The sequence below is a fragment of the Ranitomeya imitator genome, chromosome 5 (assembly GCF_032444005.1).
Source record: "Ranitomeya imitator isolate aRanImi1 chromosome 5, aRanImi1.pri, whole genome shotgun sequence".
NCBI classification, from domain to species: domain Eukaryota; kingdom Metazoa; phylum Chordata; class Amphibia; order Anura; family Dendrobatidae; genus Ranitomeya; species Ranitomeya imitator.
The window spans coordinates 252650491-252677329 of NC_091286.1; the positions used below are offsets into that span (position 1 = coordinate 252650491).

The 26839-nt window shown below is 41.5% G+C and overlaps 1 protein-coding gene across 1 annotated transcript in view; it reads left to right on the forward strand.

Annotated features, from left to right (window-relative positions):
- Window positions 1-16684: 16684 nt before the first annotated feature.
- The window catches only part of THEMIS (thymocyte selection associated), a 107571-nt gene continuing 97416 nt past the window's right edge, over window positions 16685-26839 (forward strand). The window contains exon 1 of the mRNA XM_069726066.1: window positions 16685-16843. Coding sequence (XP_069582167.1) covers window positions 16750-16843 — 94 coding nt within the window. The 5' untranslated portion in view covers window positions 16685-16749. The remainder of the gene's footprint in view (window positions 16844-26839) is intronic.

A 26839-nucleotide genomic window follows, 5' to 3' on the forward strand; every position in this document is an offset into this window, starting at 1 on the left:
AACCCAATGCCAGAAAAAACGCATCCACATTAAGCAACGCAGGATCCCCTGGTGCCAATGCAAATGCCCAATTTTGAGGGTCACCCCGCAGGAAAGATATAATAATCTTAACCTGCTGAGCAGGGTCTCCAGAAGAGCGAGATTTCAAAGAAAGGAACAGCTTGCAATTGTTCCTAAAATTCAGAAAACTAGATCTATCTCCAGCAAAGAACTCTGGAATAGGAATTCTAGGTTCAGACATAGGAGCATGTACAACAAAATCTTGTATATTTTGAACCTTAGCAGCAAGATTATTCAAGCTGGAAGCTAAACTCTGGACGTCCATGATAAACAGCTAAGGTCAGAGCCATTCAAGGATTAAGAGGAGGAAAAAAAAAAAATCAGCCTGGCTGCAATTAAGGCTAGGCAGCAACCTCAGAGGAGAGAAAAAAAAAAAAACTTCCTCAGACTACTTTTCCTCCTACTTCAGCCCAAACATTTTGGCCGGCTATACTGTCATGATTCCAATGGCAGGGAATCACAAAAGGACAAGCACCAACGAGCTCTAGGGTGATGGAACCTGAGCTGACCGCGACCCTAAACCTGAACACACAAATAACAATAGCCGGGGAACGTGCCTACGTTGATCCTAGACGTCTCGCACCAGCCGAAGATCTAACTTCCCCTATTAGAAGAAACACAGACCTCTCTTGCCTCCAGAGAAATACCCCACAGAAATAGCAGCCCCCCACATATAATGACGGTGAAATGAGAGGAAGGCACATACACAGTATGAAAACAGATTCAGCAAAATGAGGCCCGCTAAAACTAGATAGCAGAGGATACAAAAGTAAACTGCGCGGTCAGCAAAAAACCCTTCAAAAAACCATCCTGTAATTACTTGAACTCATGTTCCAACTCATGGAACATGAGGAGCAATTACAGCCCACTAAAGCAACCAGCAGCAAAGAGACAATTATATGCAAGCTGGACAAGACAAAAATAAAGCAAAACGTGGAACAAGAAAATCAAAACTTAGCTTGTCCTGAAGATTACTGAAGCCAGAAGCTGAGGTAACAAAACACTCTGATAACCTTGATAGCCGGCGGGAAAATGACAAGAAAGCCCGGTTAAATAGGAAACTCCCAAATCCTAATAGAACAGGTGGACACCAGAGACAGCAGAACACAAATCACCCAGTACCATCAGTAACCACCAGAGGGAGCCCAAAAACAGAACTCACAACAGTACCCCCCCTTGAGGAGGGGTCACCGAACCCTCACGAGAACCACCAGGGCGACCAGGATGAGCCCTATGAAAAGCGCGGACCAAATCATCAGCATGAACATCAGAGGCAACCACCCAAGAATTATCCTCCTGACCATAACCCTTCCACTTGACCAAATACTGGAGTTTCCGTCTGGAAACACGAGAATCCAAGATCTTCTCCACAACATACTCCAATTCTCCCTCCACCAGCACCGGAGCAGGAGGCTCAAGCGAAGGAACAACAGGTACCTCATACCTCCGCAACAACGACCGATGGAACACATTATGAATAGCAAACGATGCCGGGAGATCCAAACGAAACGACACAGGGTTAAGAATTTCCAAGATCCTATAAGGACCGATGGACCGAGGCTTGAACTTAGGAGAAGAGACATTCATAGGAACAAAACGAGAAGACAACCACACCAAGTCCCCAACACGAAGTCGAGGACCCACGCGGCGACGGCGATTAGCAAACTGCTGAGCCTTCTCCTGGGACAACTTCAAATTGTCCACCACATGACTCCAAATCTGATGCAACCCATCCACCACCATGTCCACTCCAGGATAATCAGAAGGCTCCACCTGACCAGAGGAAAAACGAGGATGAAACCCCGAATTACAAAAGAAAGGAGAAACCAAGGTAGCAGAACTAGCCCGATTATTAAGGGCAATCTCGGCCAGCGGCAAAAAGGTAACCCAGTCATCCTGATCAGCAGAAACAAAACACTTCAAATAAGTTTCCAAGGTCTGATTAGTTCGCTCCGTCTGGCCATTCGTCTGAGGATGGAATGCAGACGAAAAGGACAAATCAATGCCCATCTTAGCACAGAACGTCCGCCAAAATCTAGACACAAACTGGGATCCCCTGTCAGAAATGATGTTCTCCGGAATCCCATGCAAACGAACCACGTTCTGGAAAAACAGAGGGACCAACTCAGAGGAGGAAGGCAACTTAGGCAAGGGTACAAGATGAACCATTTTAGAAAAGCGGTCACACACAACCCAGATGACAGACATTTTTTGAGAGACAGGGAGATCCGAAATAAAGTCCATGGAAATGTGCGTCCAAGGCCTCTTCGGGATAGGCAAAGGTGACAACAATCCACTGGCTCGAGAACAGCAAGGCTTAGCCCGAGCACAAACCTCACAAGACTGCACAAAAGAACGCACATCCCTCGACAAGGAAGGCCACCAAAAAGACCTGGCCACCAAGTCTCTAGTACCAAATATTCCAGGATGACCTGCCAACGCAGAAGAATGGACCTCGGAGATGACTCTACTGGTCCAACTATCTGGAACAAACAGTCTCTCAGGCGGACAACGATCAGGTTTACCCGCCTGAAACTCCTGCAAAGCACGTCGCAAGTCTGGGAAGACGGCCGACAAAATCACCCCATCCCTAAGGATACCAGTGGGCTCAGAATTTCCAGGGGAGTCAGGCACAAAACTCCTAGAAAGAGCATCCGCCTTCACATTCTTTGAACCTGGCAGGTATGAAACCACAAAATTGAAACGAGAGAAAAACAGTGACCAACGAGCCTGTCTAGGATTCAGACGCCTGGCAGACTCAAGGTAAATCAGATTTTTGTGATCAGTCAAGACCACCACACGATGTCTAGCACCCTCCAGCCAATGACGCCACTCCTCAAATGCCCACTTCATGGCCAAAAGTTCCCGATTACCCACATCATAATTCCGCTCAGCGGGCGAAAATTTTCTAGAAAAGAACGCACATGGCTTCATCACCGAGCAATCGGAGCTTCTCTGTGACAAAACCGCCCCCGCTCCAATCTCGGAAGCATCAACCTCAACTTGGAAAGGAAGCGAAACATCAGGCTGACGCAACACAGGAGCAGAAGAAAACCGGCGTTTAAGTTCCCGAAAGGCCTCCACAGCCGCAGGAGACCAATCAGCAACATCAGCACCCTTCTTAGTCAAATCCGTCAAAGGCTTAACAACACTAGAAAAATTAGTTATAAAACGACGATAGAAATTAGCAAAGCCTAAGAACTTCTGCAGACTCTTAAGAGATGCAGGCTGCGTCCAGTCACAAATAGCCCGAACCTTGACGGGATCCATCTCAATAGTAGAAGGGGAAAAAATATACCCCAAGAAAGAAATCTTCTGGACTCCAAAGAGACACTTTGAGCCCTTTACAAATAAGGAATTAGCCCGCAGGACCTGAAACACCCTCCTGACCTGCTGAACATGAGACTCCCAGTCATCAGAAAAAACCAAAATATCATCCAAATACACAATCATAAATTTATCCAGATATTCACGGAAAATATCGTGCATAAAGGACTGGAAGACTGAAGGAGCATTAGAAAGTCCGAAAGGCATTACCAAATACTCAAAATGGCCCTCAGGCGTATTAAATGCGGTTTTCCACTCATCACCTTGCTTTATTCGTATAAGATTATACGCACCCCGAAGATCAATCTTAGTGAACCATTTAGCCCCCTTAATGCGAGCAAACAAATCAGTCAACAAAGGCAAAGGATACTGATATTTTATGGTAATCTTATTCAAAAGACGATAATCTATACAAGGCCTCAAGGACCCATCTTTTTTGGCCACGAAAAAAAAACCTGCTCCCAAAGGGGACGAAGATGGACGGATATGTCCCTTTTCCAAGGACTCCTTAACATAATCCCGCATAGCAGTATGCTCTGGCACTGATAGATTGAACAAACGACCTTTAGGAAATTTACTACCAGGAATTAAATCTATAGCACAATCGCAATCCCTGTGAGGAGGAAGCGAACTGAGCTTAGGCTCCTCAAAAACATCCCGATAATCAGACAAAAATACAGGAACCTCAGAAGGAGTAGATGAAGCGATAGAAATCGGAGGTGCATCATCATGAACCCCCTGACATCCCCAGCTTAACACAGACATTGTTTTCCAGTCAAGGACTGGATTATGAGTTTGTAACCATGGCAGACCAAGTACTAGAACATCATGTAAATTATACAATACCAGGAAGCGAATCACCTCCTGATGAACGGGAGTCATACGCATGGTCACTTGTGTCCAGTACTGAGGTTTATTCATAGCTAAAGGTGTAGAGTCAAGTCCCTTCAAAGGAATAGGGACTTCCAGAGGCTCAAGACTAAACCCACATCGCTTGGCAAATGACCAATCCATAAGACTCAGGGCAGCGCCTGAATCTACATAGGCATCGACGGAAATGGATGATAATGAGCAAATCAGAGTCACAGACAGAATGAACTTAGACTGTAACGTACTAATGGCCACAGACTTATCAACCTTTTTTGTGCGTTTAGAGCATGCTGATATAACATGAGCTGAATCACCACAATAAAAGCACAACCCATTTTTCCGCCTATAGTTTTGCCGTTCACTTCTAGACTGAACTCTATCACATTGCATTGTCTCAAGTGCCTGTTCAGAAGACACCGCCAAATGGTGCACAGGTTTGCGCTCCCGTAAATGCCGATCAATCTGAATAGCCATTTTCATAGACTCATTCAGACCCGTAGGCGCAGGGAACCCCACCATAACATCTTTAATGGCCTCAGAAAGGCCATCTCTGAACTTTGCAGCCAGGGCGCACTCATTCCACTGAGTAAGCACTGACCATTTCCGAAATTTTTGACAATATATTTCTGCTTCATCTTGCCCCTGAGAGAGAGCTAATAAAGCTTTTTCAGCCTGAATCTCCTGGTTAGGTTCCTCATAGAGCAAACCCAATGCCAGAAAAAACGCATCCACATTAAGCAACGCAGGATCCCCTGGTGCCAATGCAAATGCCCAATTTTGAGGGTCACCCCGCAGGAAAGATATAATAATCTTAACCTGCTGAGCAGGGTCTCCAGAAGAGCGAGATTTCAAAGAAAGGAACAGCTTGCAATTGTTCCTAAAATTCAGAAAACTAGATCTATCTCCAGCAAAGAACTCTGGAATAGGAATTCTAGGTTCAGACATAGGAGCATGTACAACAAAATCTTGTATATTTTGAACCTTAGCAGCAAGATTATTCAAGCTGGAAGCTAAACTCTGGACGTCCATGATAAACAGCTAAGGTCAGAGCCATTCAAGGATTAAGAGGAGGAAAAAAAAAAAATCAGCCTGGCTGCAATTAAGGCTAGGCAGCAACCTCAGAGGAGAGAAAAAAAAAAAAACTTCCTCAGACTACTTTTCCTCCTACTTCAGCCCAAACATTTTGGCCGGCTATACTGTCATGATTCCAATGGCAGGGAATCACAAAAGGACAAGCACCAACGAGCTCTAGGGTGATGGAACCTGAGCTGACCACGACCCTAAACCTGAACACACAAATAACAATAGCCGGGGAACGTGCCTACGTTGATCCTAGACGTCTCGCACCAGCCGAAGATCTAACTTCCCCTATTAGAAGAAACACAGACCTCTCTTGCCTCCAGAGAAATACCCCACAGAAATAGCAGCCCCCCACATATAATGACGGTGAAATGAGAGGAAGGCACATACACAGTATGAAAACAGATTCAGCAAAATGAGGCCCGCTAAAACTAGATAGCAGAGGATACAAAAGTAAACTGCGCGGTCAGCAAAAAACCCTTCAAAAAACCATCCTGTAATTACTTGAACTCATGTTCCAACTCATGGAACATGAGGAGCAATTACAGCCCACTAAAGCAACCAGCAGCAAAGAGAAAATTATATGCAAGCTGGACAAGACAAAAATAAAGCAAAACGTGGAACAAGAAAATCAAAACTTAGCTTGTCCTGAAGATTACTGAAGCCAGAAGCTGAGGTAACAAAACACTCTGATAACCTTGATAGCCGGCGGGGAAATGACAAGAAAGCCCGGTTAAATAGGAAACTCCCAAATCCTAATAGAACAGGTGGACACCAGAGACAGCAGAACACAAATCACCCAGTACCATCAGTAACCACCAGAGGGAGCCCAAAAACAGAACTCACAACAGGTGGAGCTATGTCACGTTTGGAGACCCCCTGATGTACTGAAACAGTGGAAACCCCCAATTCTAACTCCAACCCTAACACCAATACACCCCTAACCCTAATCCCAACCCTAGCCATAATCCTAATCCCAACCCTAAACCCAACACACCCTTAACCCTAATCCCAACCTTAACCATAACTCTAATCACAACTCTAACACCAAAACACCCCTAATCCTAATCCTAACCCTAATCACAACCCTAACCCTAACCACAAACCTAACCCTAATCCCAACACACCCATAACTCTAATCCCAACCATAACCCTAATCATAACCCTAATCCCAAACCTAACCCTAATCCAAACCCTAACCCCAACCGTAACTATAATCCCATCCCTAACCATAACCCTAATCCCAAACCTAACCCTAATCCAAACCCTAACCCCAACCGTAACTATAATCCCATCCCTAACCATAACCCCTATCCCAAACCTAACCCTAATCCCAAACCTAAGGCTTCTTTTACACTGTGCCAGTGCGCGCTCTCAGCAGCTCATTCACCAGTGGTTTTCAGCAGGGACGGTCGCATCTTGGCACCGTCCAGGTTGAAAACTTTTTAGTCCCCAGATATGGATTACAGCGTGGGACAGAACGATGGAAAGGTATGGTACAATGTTGTTTTTTTTATTATACTTTTATTACAGGAGATCGAGGGCTTCGGTGGAATTAGGCGTTGCAGTAAGTATGGTTTAATTGAGATTAACAACCCAGCATAGTCAGCCACTAGACTCTAAAACTTAACATTTAATATGTATACCTCTAAAATTCTGTGTACTTTAAAAACAATTTGGTGCTCATGTTTAACCGTGCACTAGACAAGAAAATTGGCATGATCTCACCCAGTTGCTGTCTCTCTTCTTGTTATAGATTCTTGTGCTTATTGAGAGCACGGCGTGGGACAGAGACCAATAAACCTTTTCCAATGGGGGGGAGAAAAAAGATATAGGTGGGGGGGAAGGGTTTGAAGCTATCTTCCCTGTCGTGCCCCGTGTATAAGACTCCCGCCCTGACAAGGGCAGTCCCCAAGTTTGAGCCTACTTAGTGAAGCCCTTTAGTTAGTATAACCACCCTGGATGATATGTCCTCTTTCTCTTCCCAACGCTTTTCCCTCCCCGTTACGGGGGTTCATCAGGGGAATAAAATGTCCAGGTTAAATGTCCAGGTTAGTGGAGGTATTCTGCAGTGGCAGACATAACCTCATTCAGCGGCGTCCTCCATGTGAGGATAAGGCAGCCCCCGTAACGGGGAGGGAAACGCGTTGGGAAGAGAAAGAGGACATATCATCCAGGGTGGTTATACTAACTAAAGGGCTTCACTAAGTAGGCTCAAACTTGGGGACTGCCCTTGTCAGGGCGGGAGTCTTATACACGGGGCACGACAGGGAAGATAGCTTCAAACCCTTCCCCCCCTACCTATATCTTTTTTCTCCCCCCATTGGAAAAGGTTTATTGGTCTCTGCCCCACGCCGTGCTCTCAATAAGCACAAGAATCTATAACAAGAAGAGAGACAGCAACTGGGTGAGATCATGCCAATTTTCTTGTCTAGTGCACGGTTAAACATGAGCACCAAATTGTTTTTAAAGTACACATAATTTTAGAGGTATACATATTAAATGTTAAGTTTTAGAGTCTAGTGGCTGACTATGCTGGGTTGTTAGTTAAAAGTGGTCAGACGTGATTAGGAACGATACGTTCTGGTTTCTTTCTTTTTTCCTGTTGAATTCATTTAATTGAGATTAATAAAGGAGTCTGTGTCGTTTTTTCAATAAAAGAATTTTATTATAGCTGTGTATTTATTTAACATACTAGATTGTGGCCCGATTCTAACGCATCGGGTATTCTAGAATATGCATGTCCCCGTAGTATATGGACAATGATGATTCCAGAATTCGCGGCACACTGTGCCCGTCGCTGATTGGTCGAGGCAACCTTTATGACATCATCGTCGCCATGGCAACCATTATGACATCTACGTCGATACTGTGCCCGTCGCTGAATCAGAAACGTGAGATGTCTACGTCCTTTATGACATCATCGTCGCTGTGCCCGTTGCTGATTGGTCGAGGCCTGGCGGCCTCGACCAATCAGAGACGCGGGATTTCTACGTCCTTTATGACATCATCGTCGCTGTGCCGGTCTCTGATTGGTCGAGGCCTGGCGGCCTCGACCAATCAGAGAGCCGGGATTTCCAGGACAGACAGACAGACAGACAGACAGACGGAAAAACCCTTAGACAATTATATATATAGATAACTGTAGGATTAGTAATGGAGAGGTGTCTTATAGACACTTCTCCATTACTAAGCCATGGGCTTGATGTCACCTGACAATACAAAGGTGACATCAACCCTACAAATATTTACCCCATTTGCCACCGCTACAAGTGTGAAGAGCCGGGCAAAGCACCAGAATTGGCGCATCTAATAGATGTGCCTTTTCTGGGCAGCTGCGGGCTGCTGTTTTTAGGTTGGGGGTCCTATATCAAGGGCCCCTTACCAGCCTGAGAATACCAGCACCCAGCTGTGAGCTTTAGCAAGGCTGGTTGTCATAAATGGGTGGGACTCCATGATTTTTTTTTAAATTATTTATTTGAATAATTAAAAAAAAACTGCATGGGCACTCTATTCTTGATAACCAACCTTGCTGAAGATGACAGCTGAGGGTTGCAGCCCCCAGCTGTGAGTTTTGCATGGTTGGTTCAAGAAAATAGGGGGGAACCCACTTCGGGTTTTTCATTTATTTATTTCGTTATACTGCAGGCGGCTGTTGAGGAATACCACTCCTGCTTTCACTGTTATTAGAAGCAGCAGGTGTCGGATAATGGGAGTAATTGTTTCAAAAGCTCCCACCTACTGTCATCGTTCGGACTTTAATATAACTCTCATTATTCTTCTCTGCTTGTGCTGATTGCTGGCAGAGCAGGGGAGAATGATGAGAGCATCTTCAGCACCCGCCACAGGGGAACAGCGCTTAAAGTAGAGCTTCTTCCCCAGCAGCTGTCCGTGTGGTACTGATGCGGCACATGGACGGCATCTGCATGCAGTACTTGTTTACAAGGACTCATTGACTTGTATGGGTCCGTGTGATCCGTGCAGCTGCACAAAAACAGACATGTCCACGTGTAGGTCCTTCTGACACATGGTCCGTGAAAAAACACAGATATGTGCACATCCCCATTAATTTGAATGGGTCTACTTGTGTCAGTGTTTCTGGTACGTGTGAAAACTGTCAACATACATACTAGAAACACTGACATGTGAAAGAGGCCTTAACCTGTAGATATGGGGTTAATCTGCAGGTTAACCTGTTACTGACCTTGGACATATTGAGTACATCCAGGTGATTTTGGAGGCACAGCTTAATGGTATAAACTTCTGTGAAGAATCTGGGGGTTCATGATGCTCACCACACATCTAAATGAGGTCACTGGGGGGTCTAGTTTCCAAATTGGTGTCACTTGTGTGTGATTTCCACTGTGTAGGCACATCAGGAGCTCTCCAAATGCAACATGGCATTCGCTAATTATTCCAGCAAATTTTACATTCAAGAAGTGAAATGGTGCTCCTTCCTTTCCGAGCCCTGCTGTATGCCAAACCAGTAGTTTTCTTCCACATTTGGGGTGTTGCGTACTCAGGAGAAATTGCACTACAAATTGTATGGTGCAATTTCTCCAGTTACCCATGGGAAAATACTAAATTTGAGGCTAAACAACATTTTTGTGTGAAAAATTTGATTTTTTTATTTATTTTCATGGCTCAACCATATAAACTTCTGTGAAGCACCTAGATAAAATAAATTATATTTTAAAAATTGTGCTGAATGTATTCATAAAAAAAAATCTGTCTCAAAATGGCGCCCGCCGCACCTGCGCATTAGCATCTATTGGCAATCTGATAAATGCTATTGCGCAGGTGCCAGTGGCACCATCTTGGTGAAGACAAGTTTTTTCTTGTAGCAAGATGGCGGCAGCGGCGCCCGCACAGTAGCATCTATCGAATCGCTGATAGATGCTACTGCACAGGCGTGGCCAGGGACATTTTGAGACACTTTTTTGTTCTGAATACATTTAGATCAGCAAATAAAACAATTTAATGCATATTGTACATTATTATTATTTATTTATATAGCACCATTGATTCCATGGTGCTGTACATGAGAATGGGTTACATACAAGCTACAGATATCACTTACAGTAAACAAACTAACAATTACAGACTGATACAGAGGGGCGAGGACCCAGCCCTTGCGGGCTTACATTCTACAGGATTATGGGGAAGGAGACAGTAGGTTGAGGGTTGCAGGAGCTCCGGTGTTGGTGAGGCAGTAGTTTTGGTAGTGATGAGGAGGCAGCAGGGTCAGTGCAGGCCGTAGGCTTTCCTGAAGAGATGGGTTTTCAGGTTGCGGTCATGCTGCAGTGCAGGTGCCGCCGCCAGCGCCCGACCTGCTGAATGTTTTTTATTTTTAAATATACATATAATATTCAGTATGTAAAATAGGGGGCAGGTCACTGATGGTTCAGTGTACACATATATTGTGGCACAGCTGTGAGGGTACTCAAAAAGAGATTCCCACATCAGAATAATGGTAAAGAAAATTTTGGCACTCAACTTGTAGAATAAATTTTATTAGCAGTCACTGGTAAACATTTCGGTCAAACAGCTGACCTTCTTCAATACACTACAGAAATTCAGATAACATGGAAACATACAATCAATACTTATGAGAATAACGACCATGAGTCTAACACCAAGAAGATAATATAAAAAAAATTTTCAAGGATGGTAAGGGATGGGAGGGGAAATTTTGAGGAAAGAAATGGGGAAGGGAAAAAAAGGATGCAAAGAAACATACACAACTGCTCCTGAGGTGTCTGGGTAGATAAAACCTATAATGATGACCAATGTGTATATTATATAAGTGACTGGAAGAATAAGGTCTGCAGTAAACCAATTTAGAAATAACTTACATGGGAGGTATTCAAAAAGTTTACAACTCCCACCATGGATAATAAGGGGTCCTAAACAGGTCCTAAAAAATAGCAGGATTACAAAGTCATAAGGGAATACTGTAAGGTGTCTAAAGAATGATATAAAGGTAAGCTGACCAACCTATAGTTAAACGTAGATTAGAGGTGGCTCAATATGTAAGTCCAATCATATTTCTACGTGGGGTGCAGGTATCTTTTCATGGAGAAGAATCTATGATAAGATCAAAAATTAATGATGGTCCTCAATATGTTGAATAATGCTGCCCCCTCTGGTAACCTACCCTAGGAAGAAGCATCAGCGAAACGCGCATCGGGGCCCGGAGGCTAAGCCTGTCACTTGGCAGTTAATTGGTCAGCGGACACACACCTAGGTAATATGTGGAGGAATGGGGACAATGCTGTCTGTGTTTGCGTGGGTATATGAAGGGACGCTGTAATTGCAGAGGCTATGTGTTTTTCTATTGTGGGCAAAATCATGCCTCTAGTATATTTTGGATTTGTTGATGTATCTCCATGTTTTCTATAGTTGCTGTACCAGTAATACAGATGGATACAGGCGCAAATACTGGATAATTTTTGATTGAGACCATACAACAATTTTGTCTATTATACATTTACCCTAGCATTGCCAAAGGATTCTATATGACTCAGCAGACAGATTTAACCATTTAGGGATCTTTGTGTCCTCCTACGTGTGCTGGCCTCTGTTTGCTTGGTCTGAGGCACCAATCTGTTGTGTTTGTTTTGTAGTATATATTGATGTTGAATAATTTTTTTTTTTTTAAATTGTTGTTGAGAAACACTTCTTGAACCGAATATGGTCAAACACTATGGGATCTTTATCTTCAATACTTGCTATGGAGTGTTGCCTATCCTCTTGTAGGACTAATGGGCATGGGTATGCTTATAATTTCACACAATCCTTGCAAAAAGGGGAAAACAAAATTGTTAGCACCTTTCCCAAATTGTGGGTAAACAACTTTGTTTCAAGCATGTGATACTTGCTCAAACTCACCTTTTTCAAGTAACAGGTGTGTGCAATATGAAAATCACACCTGAAACCAGATAAAAAGGGGAGAAGTTGACTCAATCTTTGCATTGTATGTCTATGTGTGCCACACTGAGCATGGAGAACAGAAAGAAGATAAAAGAACTGTCTGAGGACTCGAGAACCAAAATTGTTGAAAAATATTAACAGTCTCAAGTTTACAAGTTCATCTCCAGAGATGTTTCTTTGCCCACAGTGTACAAGGTAATCAAGAAGTTTACAACCCATGGCTCGGTAGCTAAACAGGATGTGGATGACTGAGAGAAATTGATGAAAGGTTGCTATGCAGGATAGTACAGATAGTGGATGACCAGCCCCAATAAAGTTACAAAGAAATTCAAGCTGTTCTGCAGGCTCAGGGTGCATCATTGTCAGCACAAGCTATCTGACAACGTTTGAATGAAATGAAACACTATGGCAAGAGACCTTGGAAAACCCCACTGCTGACACAGCGTTATAAAAAGCTAAACTGCAGCTTGCCAAAATGTACTTGAATACTTGAGTAAGAAAAAATCATATTGGGAAAGTGTCTTGTGGCCAGAGAAGACTTATATAGAGCTTTTTGGTAACGCACATCATTCTACTGTTTACCAAAAATGGAATGAGGCCTACAAAATAAAGAACACAGTACCTATAGTCAAATATGGTGGAGGTTCATAGATGTTTTGTGGTTGTTTGCTGCTTATGGTACTGGGTGTTTTGATTGTGTGCAAGGCATCATGAAAGCTTAAGATTACCAAAGGATTATGGGTCACAATATAGTGACCAGTGTCAGAAAGCTAGGTTTGCGCCCTAGTTCATGAGTCTTCCAGCAGGATAGTGACCCCAAACTTACCTCAAGAAGCAGCCAGAATTGGATGGAAACAATGCAATGGAGAGTTCTGAAGTGGTCAGCAAGGAGTCCGGTTCTTACCTTAAAAAGGACATAAATAAAAAAAGATACCAGAAAAAGAAACCGTGTTACCAACACCAAGTCAGATTACAAATGCACCAGCAAGATGCAGCAGCCCCCCATGATAAAGGCTGGGGCAGTCACGCAAGTTGTGTTGGTTGGTGAAATGTAGCATCTGTCCTTGTGGGGTGCACTCATATAGTGCTGGACAGCTCAAGTGATCTAAGAGTAAGGGCATCATCAATAGACTGTAAGCCAGACACTGGGCATCACACGTATCTGTGGGACTGGTGTCCTATGCAAACTCCATCTTGGTGCATGTTTAATACTAGGCAGCCACCCCCTCCATGAATTAGTAAGCTTGTGAGTGGCTGTCTGCATCAATATTTTGCACCTGCGATGTCCCCACCTTTCTCATGGGTGTCTGCTGCATCCTGCTAGTGCATCGCTAATCTGACCTAATGTTGGTAAGGCCATATCTTTTTCTGTGATTTTTTTTTGAAATTTTGGTCTATGTTAGCTATTTTTAGTTTTTAGTGTTAGGACTCGCAAGTGTGGGGACCCGTGACGTGGGTTGAGAGCTTACCCATTTTTGTCAAAATATCAACCAATACTCCATATAATGTATTTATCTTATACATTATTCATCTTCTTTTATTGCACTTTTTTGCATTTTTATGAAGGAAACATCCAGGCCCTTTAGGGTTGGTTGAGTTGCAGGAAGATGCAGCAGACCTCCATGATAAAGGCTGGGACAGTCACATAAGTAGTGTTGATTGGGTGAACTGGGGCATCTGTCCTTGTAGGGTGCATTTAAATAGTGTTGGGCAGCCCTCTTGTTTTAATAGTATGGACATCATCAATAGGCTGTAAGCCAGACACTGTGCATCACACGTGTGTGACTGGTGTCTTACGCAAGCCTCATTTGTGTGCATTTTTTACTAGGCAGCCTCCCCCTCCATGAATTGGTACGCTTGTAAGTGGCTATTTGAATATATTTTGCACCTGTTCTGCCCCCGTCTTTATTATGGGGGTCTGCTACACCTTGCCAGAGGCAGCACGGTGGCTCAGTGGATACCATTGCAGCGCTGGAGTCCTAGGTTCAAGCCCCACCTCATCTGCAAAGAGTTTGTATGTTCTCTCCGTGTTTGCGTGGGTTTCCTCTGGGCACTCCGGTTTCCTCCCACATTCCAAAGACATACTGATAGGGAATTTAGATTGTGAGCCCCGTTGGGGACAGGGATGAGAATGTGTGCAAACTGTAAAGCGCTGCGGAATGTGTTAGCGCTATTTAAGAATAAAGATTATTATTTTTGTTTGTTTTCTGTCTTTCTGTTGGTAAGGCTGTATCTTTTTCTCTTTTTCTGGTATGTTTTTTTAATCTTTTACCTTCCGGCGTCCCCCGCGCAGCTTTTGATAAGCCAAAGTTGGCGCAACGTCATCTGTGCATACTGCTCATCTCAATTTGGGACCAATAGATTTATTTTTTGTTCATTCACATTTGTAGCAGCCAGAACTTTCTCATCCTTATGTAGCTTAACTTATACGACATCTGGTCTGGCAATAATCAGAGAAGATTGTTATTGCTTTGTGTGGTGAGGAGGACACTTGCAGAATAAAGCACTAGAAAGAATGCAGCATTTACGCTACTTATGAACACAAACTCAGCATTACATTTTTATTACATTTTTTATACGAATAATAGAGAAAAAATATTAACCACACCATTTTTTATGCCATTTACTGATCCCCATAAATATTCAGATCGCTGTGTTGTGCAGGTCGTTATGATTAAAGGTACACCAAATATGTCTATTTGCTGATTTGTGATGTTGATTATTTAAAAAAAAAAAACGCATTAAAAATGAAATTATTTTTTTCTTTATCAAGTGTTTTTCATTATTTTGTTAGTAATTTTATTTTCTCTCTAGATTACAAATACTTAGAAATACACTGCTTTGTACAATGTATCAGTACAATCTGCCAGTGGAGTCAAAGCCTGCAATACAGACCAGGTATACAAAATTAACTGTGCTACCTCACCAGAGCCTGAAGATTGTGGGTTCAAATACTAGGGAGACTCACAAAAAAAGACATTTTTGTAATTATGTTTTTATTATTTTTAGTAGTTTTATAGGAATAAAAAAATCTGACTTTTTCTTCACATCTAGTATACATGGAACATAGAAATACATTGTTTTATGCAATGTGTCTCTATGGACATGTATAATCTGCTTCTGGATTCACTGCTAGCAATATAGGTCAAGATTACAATATTCAGCTATGTACATTATTGAGGGCTGTAGCTCATATATAGAGCTGCAGCCTGTGAACCTAAATATGTGAGTTGGAGACATGCTCACAGGAGAGAAATGAATGATATAATTTAATTTATGCTCTGAGCAGAGAGATGCTGCCCCACTCCCGGAGGAGGAAGAGCAATGGAATTAAGTTGGAGAGGTGCAGGTAAGTATTAAAAGCTCCAAAAAGAACAATAACACTGGCGCTCACGCAAAGACTAGCAGTCCTCCGCCGCTGGAATCAGTCAGGGTAGTGCCCCCCTGTATAAATATAAACCAATAAAAACAATAGATACCGCGCTGGAGGAAACTGCAAACAAATGCCACCTGCGTACAATATCTGGTGAAGAGGGGTTCACCCGAATCTTAACCATATAGCTGCATGGATCTTCACCCGCCCGGTCAGTACCCCTGGGGTTGCGGTGCAGTGTGTATCTGCTGGCGTGGTGCGGTATAGGGAAGCCCCGGCCGGTGGCGTTCCCTGGATACCGCGTGTAACAAAAAAGATGGCCGATAGGCTCCTCCTACCTAGTGACGTCACCTGTGGTATGGAGCGCAGGATTGCTCAAAAAGGGGAACTGAAACAACCAACGCGTTTCGAAGAGTGAGCAACCCCAGGGGTACTGACCGGGCGGGTGAAGATCCATGCAGCACGGGTCCACACTCAGTAGTATTTCACCTTGACAAGGTAAGCGGAGAGACATGGGTATCTGTACGCTATTTCAATGAGTGTGTGGCAGTAGAGGAATCACCTACCTATTTATGTTCCCGGGATTCTGTTGTCATCGGCTAGATGGTTAAGATTCGGGTGAACCCCTCTTCACCAGATATTGTACGCAGGTGGCATTTGTTTGCAGTTTCCTCCAGCGCGGTATCTATTGTTTTTATAAGTATTAAAAGCTGATACAACTGACCTTATTGGGTTTTTGACAGATATTAGCAATGAAAAGATGAAAATTTAAAATTTACAAGCCTCCACAAGTGTTTTTACATCACTGTTGTGTCCCAGCTTTCACTGTGAGCATGTATTGTAGAAAGTGAAAATGCTACTTGAATCACAAAGGTTTTTTTAACCAGACATGTAAGAAATGCTAGCAATGACGAGCTGTTGGTTGAACTCATTTCTCTGTTTGTGAAGTGCACAAGAACAGGAACTGTACATCAATATGTGACACCAAAGCCTCTTCCTGTCTGCACCTCTAAAAAACAAAGATTAACTCTGTATCTGGTTATTGTGCGCTTCACCATTGTCACATCAGTGCAAACATTTCTAGCTGACTGTATGTCTTGCCTTAGATGATGACTACTACGCTTCAGGCTTTTGTCCAGTCCCTGGATCCCAAAACTCTACCCCGGGTCCTGCAGATACAATCTGGATTTTATCATGGAGGTAATGCTGCAAATCCATTAGTTATTCCTTAAGCTTAAAAATTATGGTTTAAGTACACATTTTCTGTTTTCTTTTTTCAAACCTTTATGAAAGCTATAAAGAAATGTGTTGATCATCAATAACATAATTTATGTCACCCATACTGATAGGTTAGCACCTTGGAGTTTAAGAGTCTAACAAAATCATTTAAATTAGCAGTACATTCCACATGTGCAATATGCCAAATGACCTTGAAATATATATATATATATATATATATGTATATATATATATATATATATATATATATATATAGTGGGAAGTCAGGGGTGAAAATCGTTGGGACTTTCAGTGGAATGGTCACCTAATGTACCGTATAGACTAATCCAATACTGTAGTGAAACTATACATCTTGTTGACTAGAATACATTTTTTTCTCATGCAGTATATCTTAAACTGGTTCTGACATGGTAATAGATAAATGCTTTCTCATTGGCATATCTTCGTCTGTAAGTGAGCATTCCACCATAGGCATGTTTAAGAATAGAGAATAAAGTTATTCTGTGTAGCATGACGAGGACCCATACATAAGCTAACAATGAAATCAAGGTAAGGCTACGTTCAGACTAGCGTTGCGCACCGCTGCGTCGGCGACGCAACGCACGACGCACACAAAAACGCGGCAAAACGCACGCAAAAACGCTGCGTTTTGCGACGCGTGCGTTGTTTTTTGCCGAAAATCGGACGCAAGAAAAATGCAACTTGCTGCGTTTTCTTGGTCCGACGCTAGCGGCAAAAAAGACGCATGTGTTGCAAAATGCAACACACAAAAACGCATGCGTCCTCCATGTTAAACATAGGGGCGCATGACGCGTGCGTCGCCGCTGCATCGCCCGACGCTAAGGCGACGCACACTAGCAGAACGCTAGTGTAAACGTAGCCTAAATGGTATGAAATTTTGATGCCATCCCAAAATGTAAAAATCAAACAAAATTGCAATCCTATTTAATTGGAAAATATTTGAGTAAAAAGTTAGGAATGGATTTGAAATACATACTGTCTCTCTGACATTGGATTACTAATTTATACATTTAACCGGAAATGTAAAAGTATAATACTCTATACACACATATAAATCTGTATATCAGAAGAGAATGTAATGTCCTTGTATTTGTGGAATGACCTAACGTTTGTTTGCAGTGCACATTGGACGATAGAGTGGAGTCTTGGATTGTTCAGTTGCTGATGTGTCCTACCAGTCTTCAAATTTTATCCATTTTCGTAAATGTTCTGTAGACATGTCAGAAGATTACATTTTTGGAGGAATTTCAATGTGTATCTATCATTATCTTGTAAAGTAATAGAAATCTATATTACTGCTGGAGAAACATGATTGTTTGACCCGGATAAATGTTATCAATGCAATGTACTAAAAAAGTTACACTGGGAAAATGTCATTGTTCTAGGAGTATTTCATTTCCGATGTCTTAAAAATTGAATAACGTAAGTGTAAAAAATCCCACCTTGTAGATCGGCAAACTTCTGAAATTCAATTACTTATCCTATTATCACAGTCAACTGTAAATGAAGTCAACGTTTTACAATTTTTGGTAATAACTTTATGTAATTAGCACCAAGTATATATTCCTTTATGAATTTAGCGCATAATGTGAACACCGACATGGAAATATTGATGACAGTTAATATATATCTGTTGTGAGCGTGTGTTTTCTATGAGGAATGGATAGTAAATTCCAGCACAATGTAAGGGAATGGGCCTTAGTACTATTGTAACGCATGTGTCATGTATAAAGTCACCCAATGACGTGTTTTGAAGCGTCCATTGGCGGTGACGAGGGAATTCTCTTATTTTGCAGTTAGTGAGGCAGTGGCTGCCATCTAGACACTTAAAGCTTCATTATTACCATTTACTTGTTTTGCTTTTATTGCTCCAATGGATATACTGCCAACTTTGAATAATAAAAGCCATGGCAAGGTAAAGAGCAATCATGGATTCTTAAACCGTAACGCACAATAGTCATTCTAATGAAGATGTATTAGTTGCATACGTATTAAAAAAAAAACCCTCCTAGTATGGATAGTACAGCGTCATTATGATTACAGATTCACATGTAATGTACCGGATTCATTTTTATTACTATTAATATGGATGAGCTTATTCAACTTTATCTGACAGGGCGAACATATTCCGGAAAATTCCCTGGATTGAATATCCCTTTATTACTCTCTACACTAATAAAACTGCAGGTGGCATTTGCTGTATCTAAACTTCTTTTAAACCTGGTTAATGATTATATCCTGAAAAAAAAGAAATTCTATTACTTATCTACCATGCAGAAAAATCTCTCTATGCGCTGCCGGTATGAGCATCTGTCTTCCAGCAACAATTAATGCTCCCTGTCTTCCCCTGTCCGTCGTATTCCATGGGAAGGGTTTCTTGGAATTCATTATAGTATTCTTCAAAATACATATTAATTACAGCACTTGACAAATTGGTATTTCTATGAAATTTTAATAGAATCCATCTTTAATTTTCACGTTTTCCCCCCATTAATGAAAATATTTTTGGAACTTTTCTACTTTTTTTATTTCAGCTCAAAGCAAGGAACATAAATATTCTTTGCCATCAGTAATGCATTCATCTATTTTAGGTATTCAGATTTGCTAGTTTGCTAGTCTGATCTAATTGTATGGATAAGGTAATTTGACAGGCTAAGGATATTTTGTGCGCTAGCAATAATTATTATTAATAATCTAGAATATAGGAATTAGCACAAAGAATTGGCACATGATTTATTCATTCCTGGGAATTGTACAATTGACCAGGGAACTTTCTCTACATGTGGAGAAACAGCATTCAATAAGAAATTGTTCTTCACAGTTGTCAAATTGCAAAATATCCAATGGTAGATACAACCAAAGCATTGGAAGGACTGGACATTTTTATATAGTGGTAAATAAAATGCTAATGTTAATTGATATAGGGAAATTACCTTACTCCTTTGTGTGGGACTGGATGTTTCTTCCATCCTAAGGTAAAAAAGGAAACAACTGGTCAAAATAATTGTTTTGCTTCTCTCTGAATTAAAAATGGCCTAGGGCTATGTTAACATTAAAGAGAACCTGTGAAAAAATGTTTAATCCTGGTGCACATGCACCCGAATTAATCATCCCTTCAGTTTGCTGGTATCCCGCCCATATTAACATTATTGACATCCAGAGTTAGTAGAGAGGAAGAAAAGAGGGACTTCTTTTCGTCCTCTCTGCACACACTGGTTTATCAATCATGCTGCTGTGGGCATGAACATGAAACATAATTTTTTCAGATTTTTGCTAATAAAATGACACATTTATTAGCCCATCTGCTTGTTTTCCATCTATCTCAGCTATTATAGGTCCCTGTAGAGTGAAAGCTGTCAATCAAGAAGTGAGGGGTGGAGATAGATGTAAAACAAGCAGGTGGAATTGAAATGATTGGCCCCACCATGATGTGGGACTTCGTTTGATGTCACTTTAAGAACATCCCAGACTTCTCCAAAAAGATGCAAATAGTATTATGGATAGGGATGAGCAGGCATGTCGATTTTTGGGTTCTAGTACCCGACCCGAACTTATTTCCAAAGTTCGGTTGGGTACCACAACTGTACCTGAACACCACTGAAAAGAATGGGGACCCGAACTTTTGAGCTGGAAAATTCTTTCTCTCTAACTTCCCCCGAAACTCCGAACTTTGGAATGAACTTTAGAAGTTTATCGCCAGACACTAAATGTCCGGTATGAACCCCAAACTTTTAATTCCGAGTTCTCTCATCTCTAATTATGGATCAATCACATAAACTGAGATTCCCTTTCTTCTAAGGTAAATGTCTAGGTACAGAAATAGTAAAGACAGTCAGAGGTTTTCGCACTGCTGTGTGAAGATGTTGGTACTCAGAAGGAGTAATTGTAGCACATTTCAGAAGCAACCTTCGGCACTCAAAATATTACACTTCATGTGTAGATGAATACACTGAAAATTTTAATACACAGCCGACATATGAACATACAGAAGCTTATTTCCAACGTTTCGGCTTTGAAGCCTTTTTGAAACTTTTTTCACACACCATCACTCAAGGAAGTAAGCACACCGCGGACGCCTATGCACCCTATGACAGAAATCTTTGAAAAAGACTTCAATGCCGAAGCGTTGGAGATGAGTTTCTGTATGTTCATATGTCAGCTGTGAATTAAAATTTTCAGTATATTCATCTACACATGAAGTGTCATATTTTGAGTGCCGAAGGTTGCTTCTGAAACTAGGTACAGAAATAAGCAAAAAAGCCAGTTTATTAGAACACATTTCTATTCTTTATAGCTTACTAGGTCCAGATTTTCTTACCCATATACTAGTCTTGTGCCCTGGATATTTACTAACACAAAATATTTCTATTATTTCCAAAATGTTGACATTTTTACTGCAATGGGTCACACTTATGTTGGTTTAACAACTATTCTTGTGACCACTATTTCTGAATCTGATTTTGGGATGTATTATGACTTCTAGTAGTGTAACAGAGACTTATTTGTACTTCAGAATTGTTAGTTGCCATTCATTTCCTTGAGGACAGCTTTATTAAAATCCTGTTTATCAGATCTGTTATAAAGCTGACATGTAGTGCTAATGGAAATCTCCTAATTGAATTCCCACTTGATATGATTCATCTTTCGTTGTATGAATGTGTTTTCTGTGAATCTCAAACCTTGTGAATTATTGCCTACATCCTATAAAAATGATTTTTCTTTGAACCAAAAAAATAGGAGCACAAAAAAGAACCTATCACAAACTCAAAATAAAGCTCAAGCAGGCAACTGAATATAATACAAAAAGGGAACCACTTGAAAAGAAATATATATAAAAATCTAAATAAATAAATCCAAAAACAATTATATTCAAAATATAAATTATTTTATTAAGGACACCAATCAAATCTAACACAAAAACATGATTCAAAAACATATACAACAAATCTAAAAACCAAAGGGAGCAGAGCACCACCCGTAATCTGAATAATTAATCACAATAGCATACGGTACTATACAAATTCAACTGCCATAAATAGGGAAACATAAATTCCATAAATATTAATAAATAAATAAAGTGCTTCTAGGTATATAACCAAGTCCAGGTAGTATAGTATAACGTGTATAATTAATAGGGTATATATAACTCCAAAATATATTCATAAGGTGCACATAATTAAATCACATATAATAATCCCTAATAGGAGAGTGACTAACCCATGATGAAAAAAACCTCCATATACTAACCAGGATTAATTTCCCACGTGGTGCTACTGCTACCCCGCACTCCAACGCGCGTTTCACACGTTGCTTCGTCAGGGAGTGATCACACACTTCCTGGTTAGTATATGGAGGTTTTTTTTATCATGTGTTAGTCACTCTCCTATTAGGGATTATTATATGTGATTTAATTATGTGCACCTTATGAATATATTTTGGAGTTATATATACCCTATTAATTATACACGTTATACTATACTACCTGGACTTGGTTATATACCTAGAAGCACTTTATTTATTTATTAATATTTATGGAATTTATGTTTCCCTATTTATGGCAGTTGAATTTGTATAGTACCGTATGCTATTGTGATTAATTATTCAGATTACGGGTGGTGCTCTGCTCCCTTTGGTTTTTAGATTTGTTGTATATGTTTTTGAATCATGTTTTTGTGTTAGATTTGATTGGTGTCCTTAATAAAATAATTTATATTTTGAATATAATTGTTTTTGGATTTATTTATTTAGATTTTTATATATATTTCTTTTCAAGTGGTTCCCTTTTTGTATCCTATAAAAATGAGCCGGGGGGGATGCAGGTAAAATGTGCTTTTTTATTGAGTCTTCAAAGTGCAGATGAATCCAGATCTATGTGAACTTCAACTACGCTAGAGATTTTTCACAAGTTGCATTTTTGCCGCAGAAAAAGCTCAGCATTTCACAGTACCAGCAAAGTGAATGAGGTCCCTGAAATATCATGTACATCCTGCGTATTTTATACTTGCTGATTTGAGAGTCTTCAAAGCGTGTTTTCTGTTCTGTGGTATGTTAGCTCTTTCAGCATTTTTGCAGCATTTTTCACCCATTCAAATCAACAAGGAAAAAATGCAAGCAAAAACGCAATTAAAAATGCATTCAAAAATGTGTATTTTAGGCAGCATTTTTTTCCTGCCAACACTCTGGTTTTTGCAGGAGAAAAATTTACTGTAAATACGGAACATGTGCACATAGCCTTCTAGATCTTTGCCTGGTAAAAACACTGTAGTTTGGGGAACTGAGTCATGTGTTTCATATGCTTCTACTGTCCCAGGATGAAATTTCCCTGTTTTACTGTTTGTTGACAGTGTTCATAGACAAATTATGATCATTATGATATTATGCTGTTCATTTGCTGCTTCTCATGGAAATGGTTGAATTACTTCTACATAATTGACAACAAATCATTACCCATAGGCTAAATCACTCCACAGTCCAATGTAGTCAATATAGATTAGGCAGTGCCAGACTATGTACAGACACCCCACTTTAAAAAGGAGAATGGTAACACCCAGTTGTCAGCATATTTGGGAAGAATAACAGATGAGCAGTGCAATATGGTTTTTTAAGGCTACTTTCACACTAGCGTCGGTACGGGCCCGTCACAGTGCGTCGGGCCGACGTACCGACGCATGCTGTGAAGTAAAAGCACAACGGGGGCAGTGGATGCAGTTCTACAACGCATCCGCTGCCCCATTGTAAGGTCCGGAGAGGAGGGGGCAGAGCTCCGGCCGCACATGCGCGGTTGGAAAAAGCGGACCCGATGGACAAAAAAATGTTGCAAGCAACATTTTTTTGTCCCAACGGACTGCAAAAACATGTTGCATCCGTCACACAATGGATGCAACGTGTGGCAATCCATCGCAATGCGTCGCTTATGAAAGTCTATGGAGAAAAAACGCATCCTGCAGGCAACTTTGCAGGATGTGTTTTTTCTTCAAAACGACGCATTGTGATATGCGTCGAACGACGCTAGTGTGAAAGTAGCCTAAGAGTTTGCACAAACCGACCTGCGTTGTTAAACAACTGCTGATTGGTAAATATTAATCAAGCAGTGGTGCTCTAAGACTTTGTTTGCAAAATGTAACCCGCGCCTAATATGTGCACTGAACGATCTGTAATAAATTGTTCAGTGCACATAGTCTGGCAGTGGCATCATCCGCTGCCCATACGGGCATGCTAAAAACAGTTTCTGGCTCCTGCATCGGCTACATGCTTGTAGGAAAAGGGGAAGTTGAGTAGCATCGTTTGTTTCTTTCTAAAACCTACTGGAGTTAAATAGAAGGCACAAGGATGGGTGACCTTATACCAGAATGTGGATATTACATAAGCATGGGGAACATATACCAATTTTGGGGATATTGTCCCAGCACAGAAAGCATTATTCCAGAATTCAATTCTCTCTTCCATCCCCCAGTACCTCATCCCTCTGCTTTCATCTCAGCTGAAGACTTTGCCTCATTCTTCAAGCAGAAGATTGATAATATCAGAGAAAGCTTTTGCCTGCAGTCCTCTCATCCCTTCCTCATAAATACTCAGCCCTCCTCCTCCAAAACCTGCTTCTTCATCAATATAGAAGATCAACTTTCCTCTCTACTGTCCAGATCCCATCTCATCACCTGCACACTTGACCCGATCCCGTCCCACTTCATCCCAAACCTCACCACAGTCTTCATCCCAGCCCTAACCCATCTCTTCAACTTATCTCTAACAACTAGTGTCTTGCCCTCATGCTTCAATCATGCATTGATCAAATACCCATCCTCAAAAAGTCCTCCCTTGACCCAACCTCTGTGTCTTGCTATCACCTCATATCACTTCTCTCCTGTGCCTCAAAATTACTGGAACAGCATGTCCATTTTGAACTGTCCCAAATCTAAGCAACACTTCTCTGCCCTCCACCTCTTGGACATGTCCTCTGTCTTTGACGCAGTGGACCAGTCCCTCTTACTACAGATTGTGTCATCCATTGGCATCACTAGACTTGACCATATCTTGGATTTCTTCATATCTAACAGACTGGACATTCAGCATCTTCCACTCTCACACCATCTCCTCATCTCAACTCCTATATGTAAGTTTCCTTCAGGCCCGGGACAGGTCATAGGCCCATGACTTTCAGTATCATCTCTATGCTGATGACACAGATCCACCTCTCTGGATCCGATATCACCTACTTACTAACCAGAATCCCACAATGTCTGTCCACTATTTCATCCTTCTCAACTATGTTTCTAAAGCTTAACATGGACAAAACTGAATTCATCATCTTTACCCCATCTCACTCAAAAAACCCAACATACCTATCAATCAAAGTCAGTGGCTGCTCACTCTTCCCAGATTTGCAAGCTCACAGCCTTGGGGTAACCCTTGACTCTGATATCTCCTTCAAACCACATATCCAGCCTTTTCTACTTGCATTTAAGGCACTTGGCCTCTAAAATGTTCATCATCATTGGCTTATTTTATGGGGATCGAAAGTATTTACTAAGAAGGAAAATCAACAGGTATTCTTTGCTGCCAGTGTGTAGCACATGACAGATAAGGAGTAAAATAATGCCAAACTATACAATATCATCTTCTAAAACAGTGTTCCCCAATCTGTAGCTCTCCAGCTTTTTTAAATGTACTCTTCCCATATTTTCATGACAGTCATAAACTAGCGAGACACAGACTGAGAAACATTGCTTTAAGGTAACTTTTCATGTTTATCAACCATTTCTAGAATCCTAGAATCACATTACCTTACTTGATGAGTCAGTATAGCAGAAACTCTCAGGTGAATCTTGAAGGATGAGAAATCTACAAAAGCCCTTGCAGCTATTTGTACAGCAGCATCACAAATAGAAAACAAGATAACGAGAAAAATGATGTTTCAAGGAGCAAGAAAAACACTATAGATACAATTTTGAATCATTCCATTCTCTCATTATTTTTTCTTGCAACACAGACAAAGTAGAAATGAAGTCTTGTATTGAAAAATGTCCTTAAAAATGCTGGAGGTGATACTTGCAGATATAATAACATTTGTCTACATTGAACAGACATAACATTCAACACAACTGCCTAAAAACATGTGGGACCAGTGTAAGCAGGTTGCCGGATGCAGTGACAGACATGAGGCAGTGCAAGGGTTAACCAATTTTAATAAAACAGTGGCATTCTCCTTGCAGGGATGCAATGGGTTAAACAGTGTAAAACCAGTACAGTTAGCAAAGGATATGGTGGGGTGAAGAAATAACGGCTCAAATAAAGGCAGTCATGATGAAAATCAGTGGTTCCTAAGTCTACGAAGTGAATAGCGCTGCCAACAGCTGGCGCAGTGTCTTTTACAGGGCGGTCCTGTGGGCATCAAAATCCAATCTTGTGGTGGCAGTGGTCGGCCTTCGGTACATTCTACTGGGCCGAGTCCATATACTGCAGTGGCTAACAAGGGTATGGAACACAGTTCTGTAAGAGCCCAACGTGGCTCTGCAAATATACACTGGTGCAGTCAGGTCACAAGTGTATGGACCAATATTCACTGGTTATGTCAGGACACAAGTGTCAGTCATGTATGCGGTCCCTCTTATGTGGCACGTGTGCTGTAGTCATGGACACTGAGCATACGGCGCTTTTCTCTCTGGTAGTCACCGGCACACTGCACCTTCTCTCTGTAGTCACCGGCACACTGCACCTTCTCTTTGTAGTCACCGGGCACACTCTGCATATTCCTCTCCCTCTCTGGTCCTCGCTGTTGGTGTTGGGCAATGGCGGACTCTGGCCTGTACGATACTGGTGCTCCAAGGACAGAGCAGTTCTCTCCCTTGCTGCTGCTGCGCATGCCAGGCTCTGCAGTCTCAGCCATGGTCCCTCTTCCTGAACTGCTGTGGCACACCCGGCTCTTCTCAATGTAGCAGT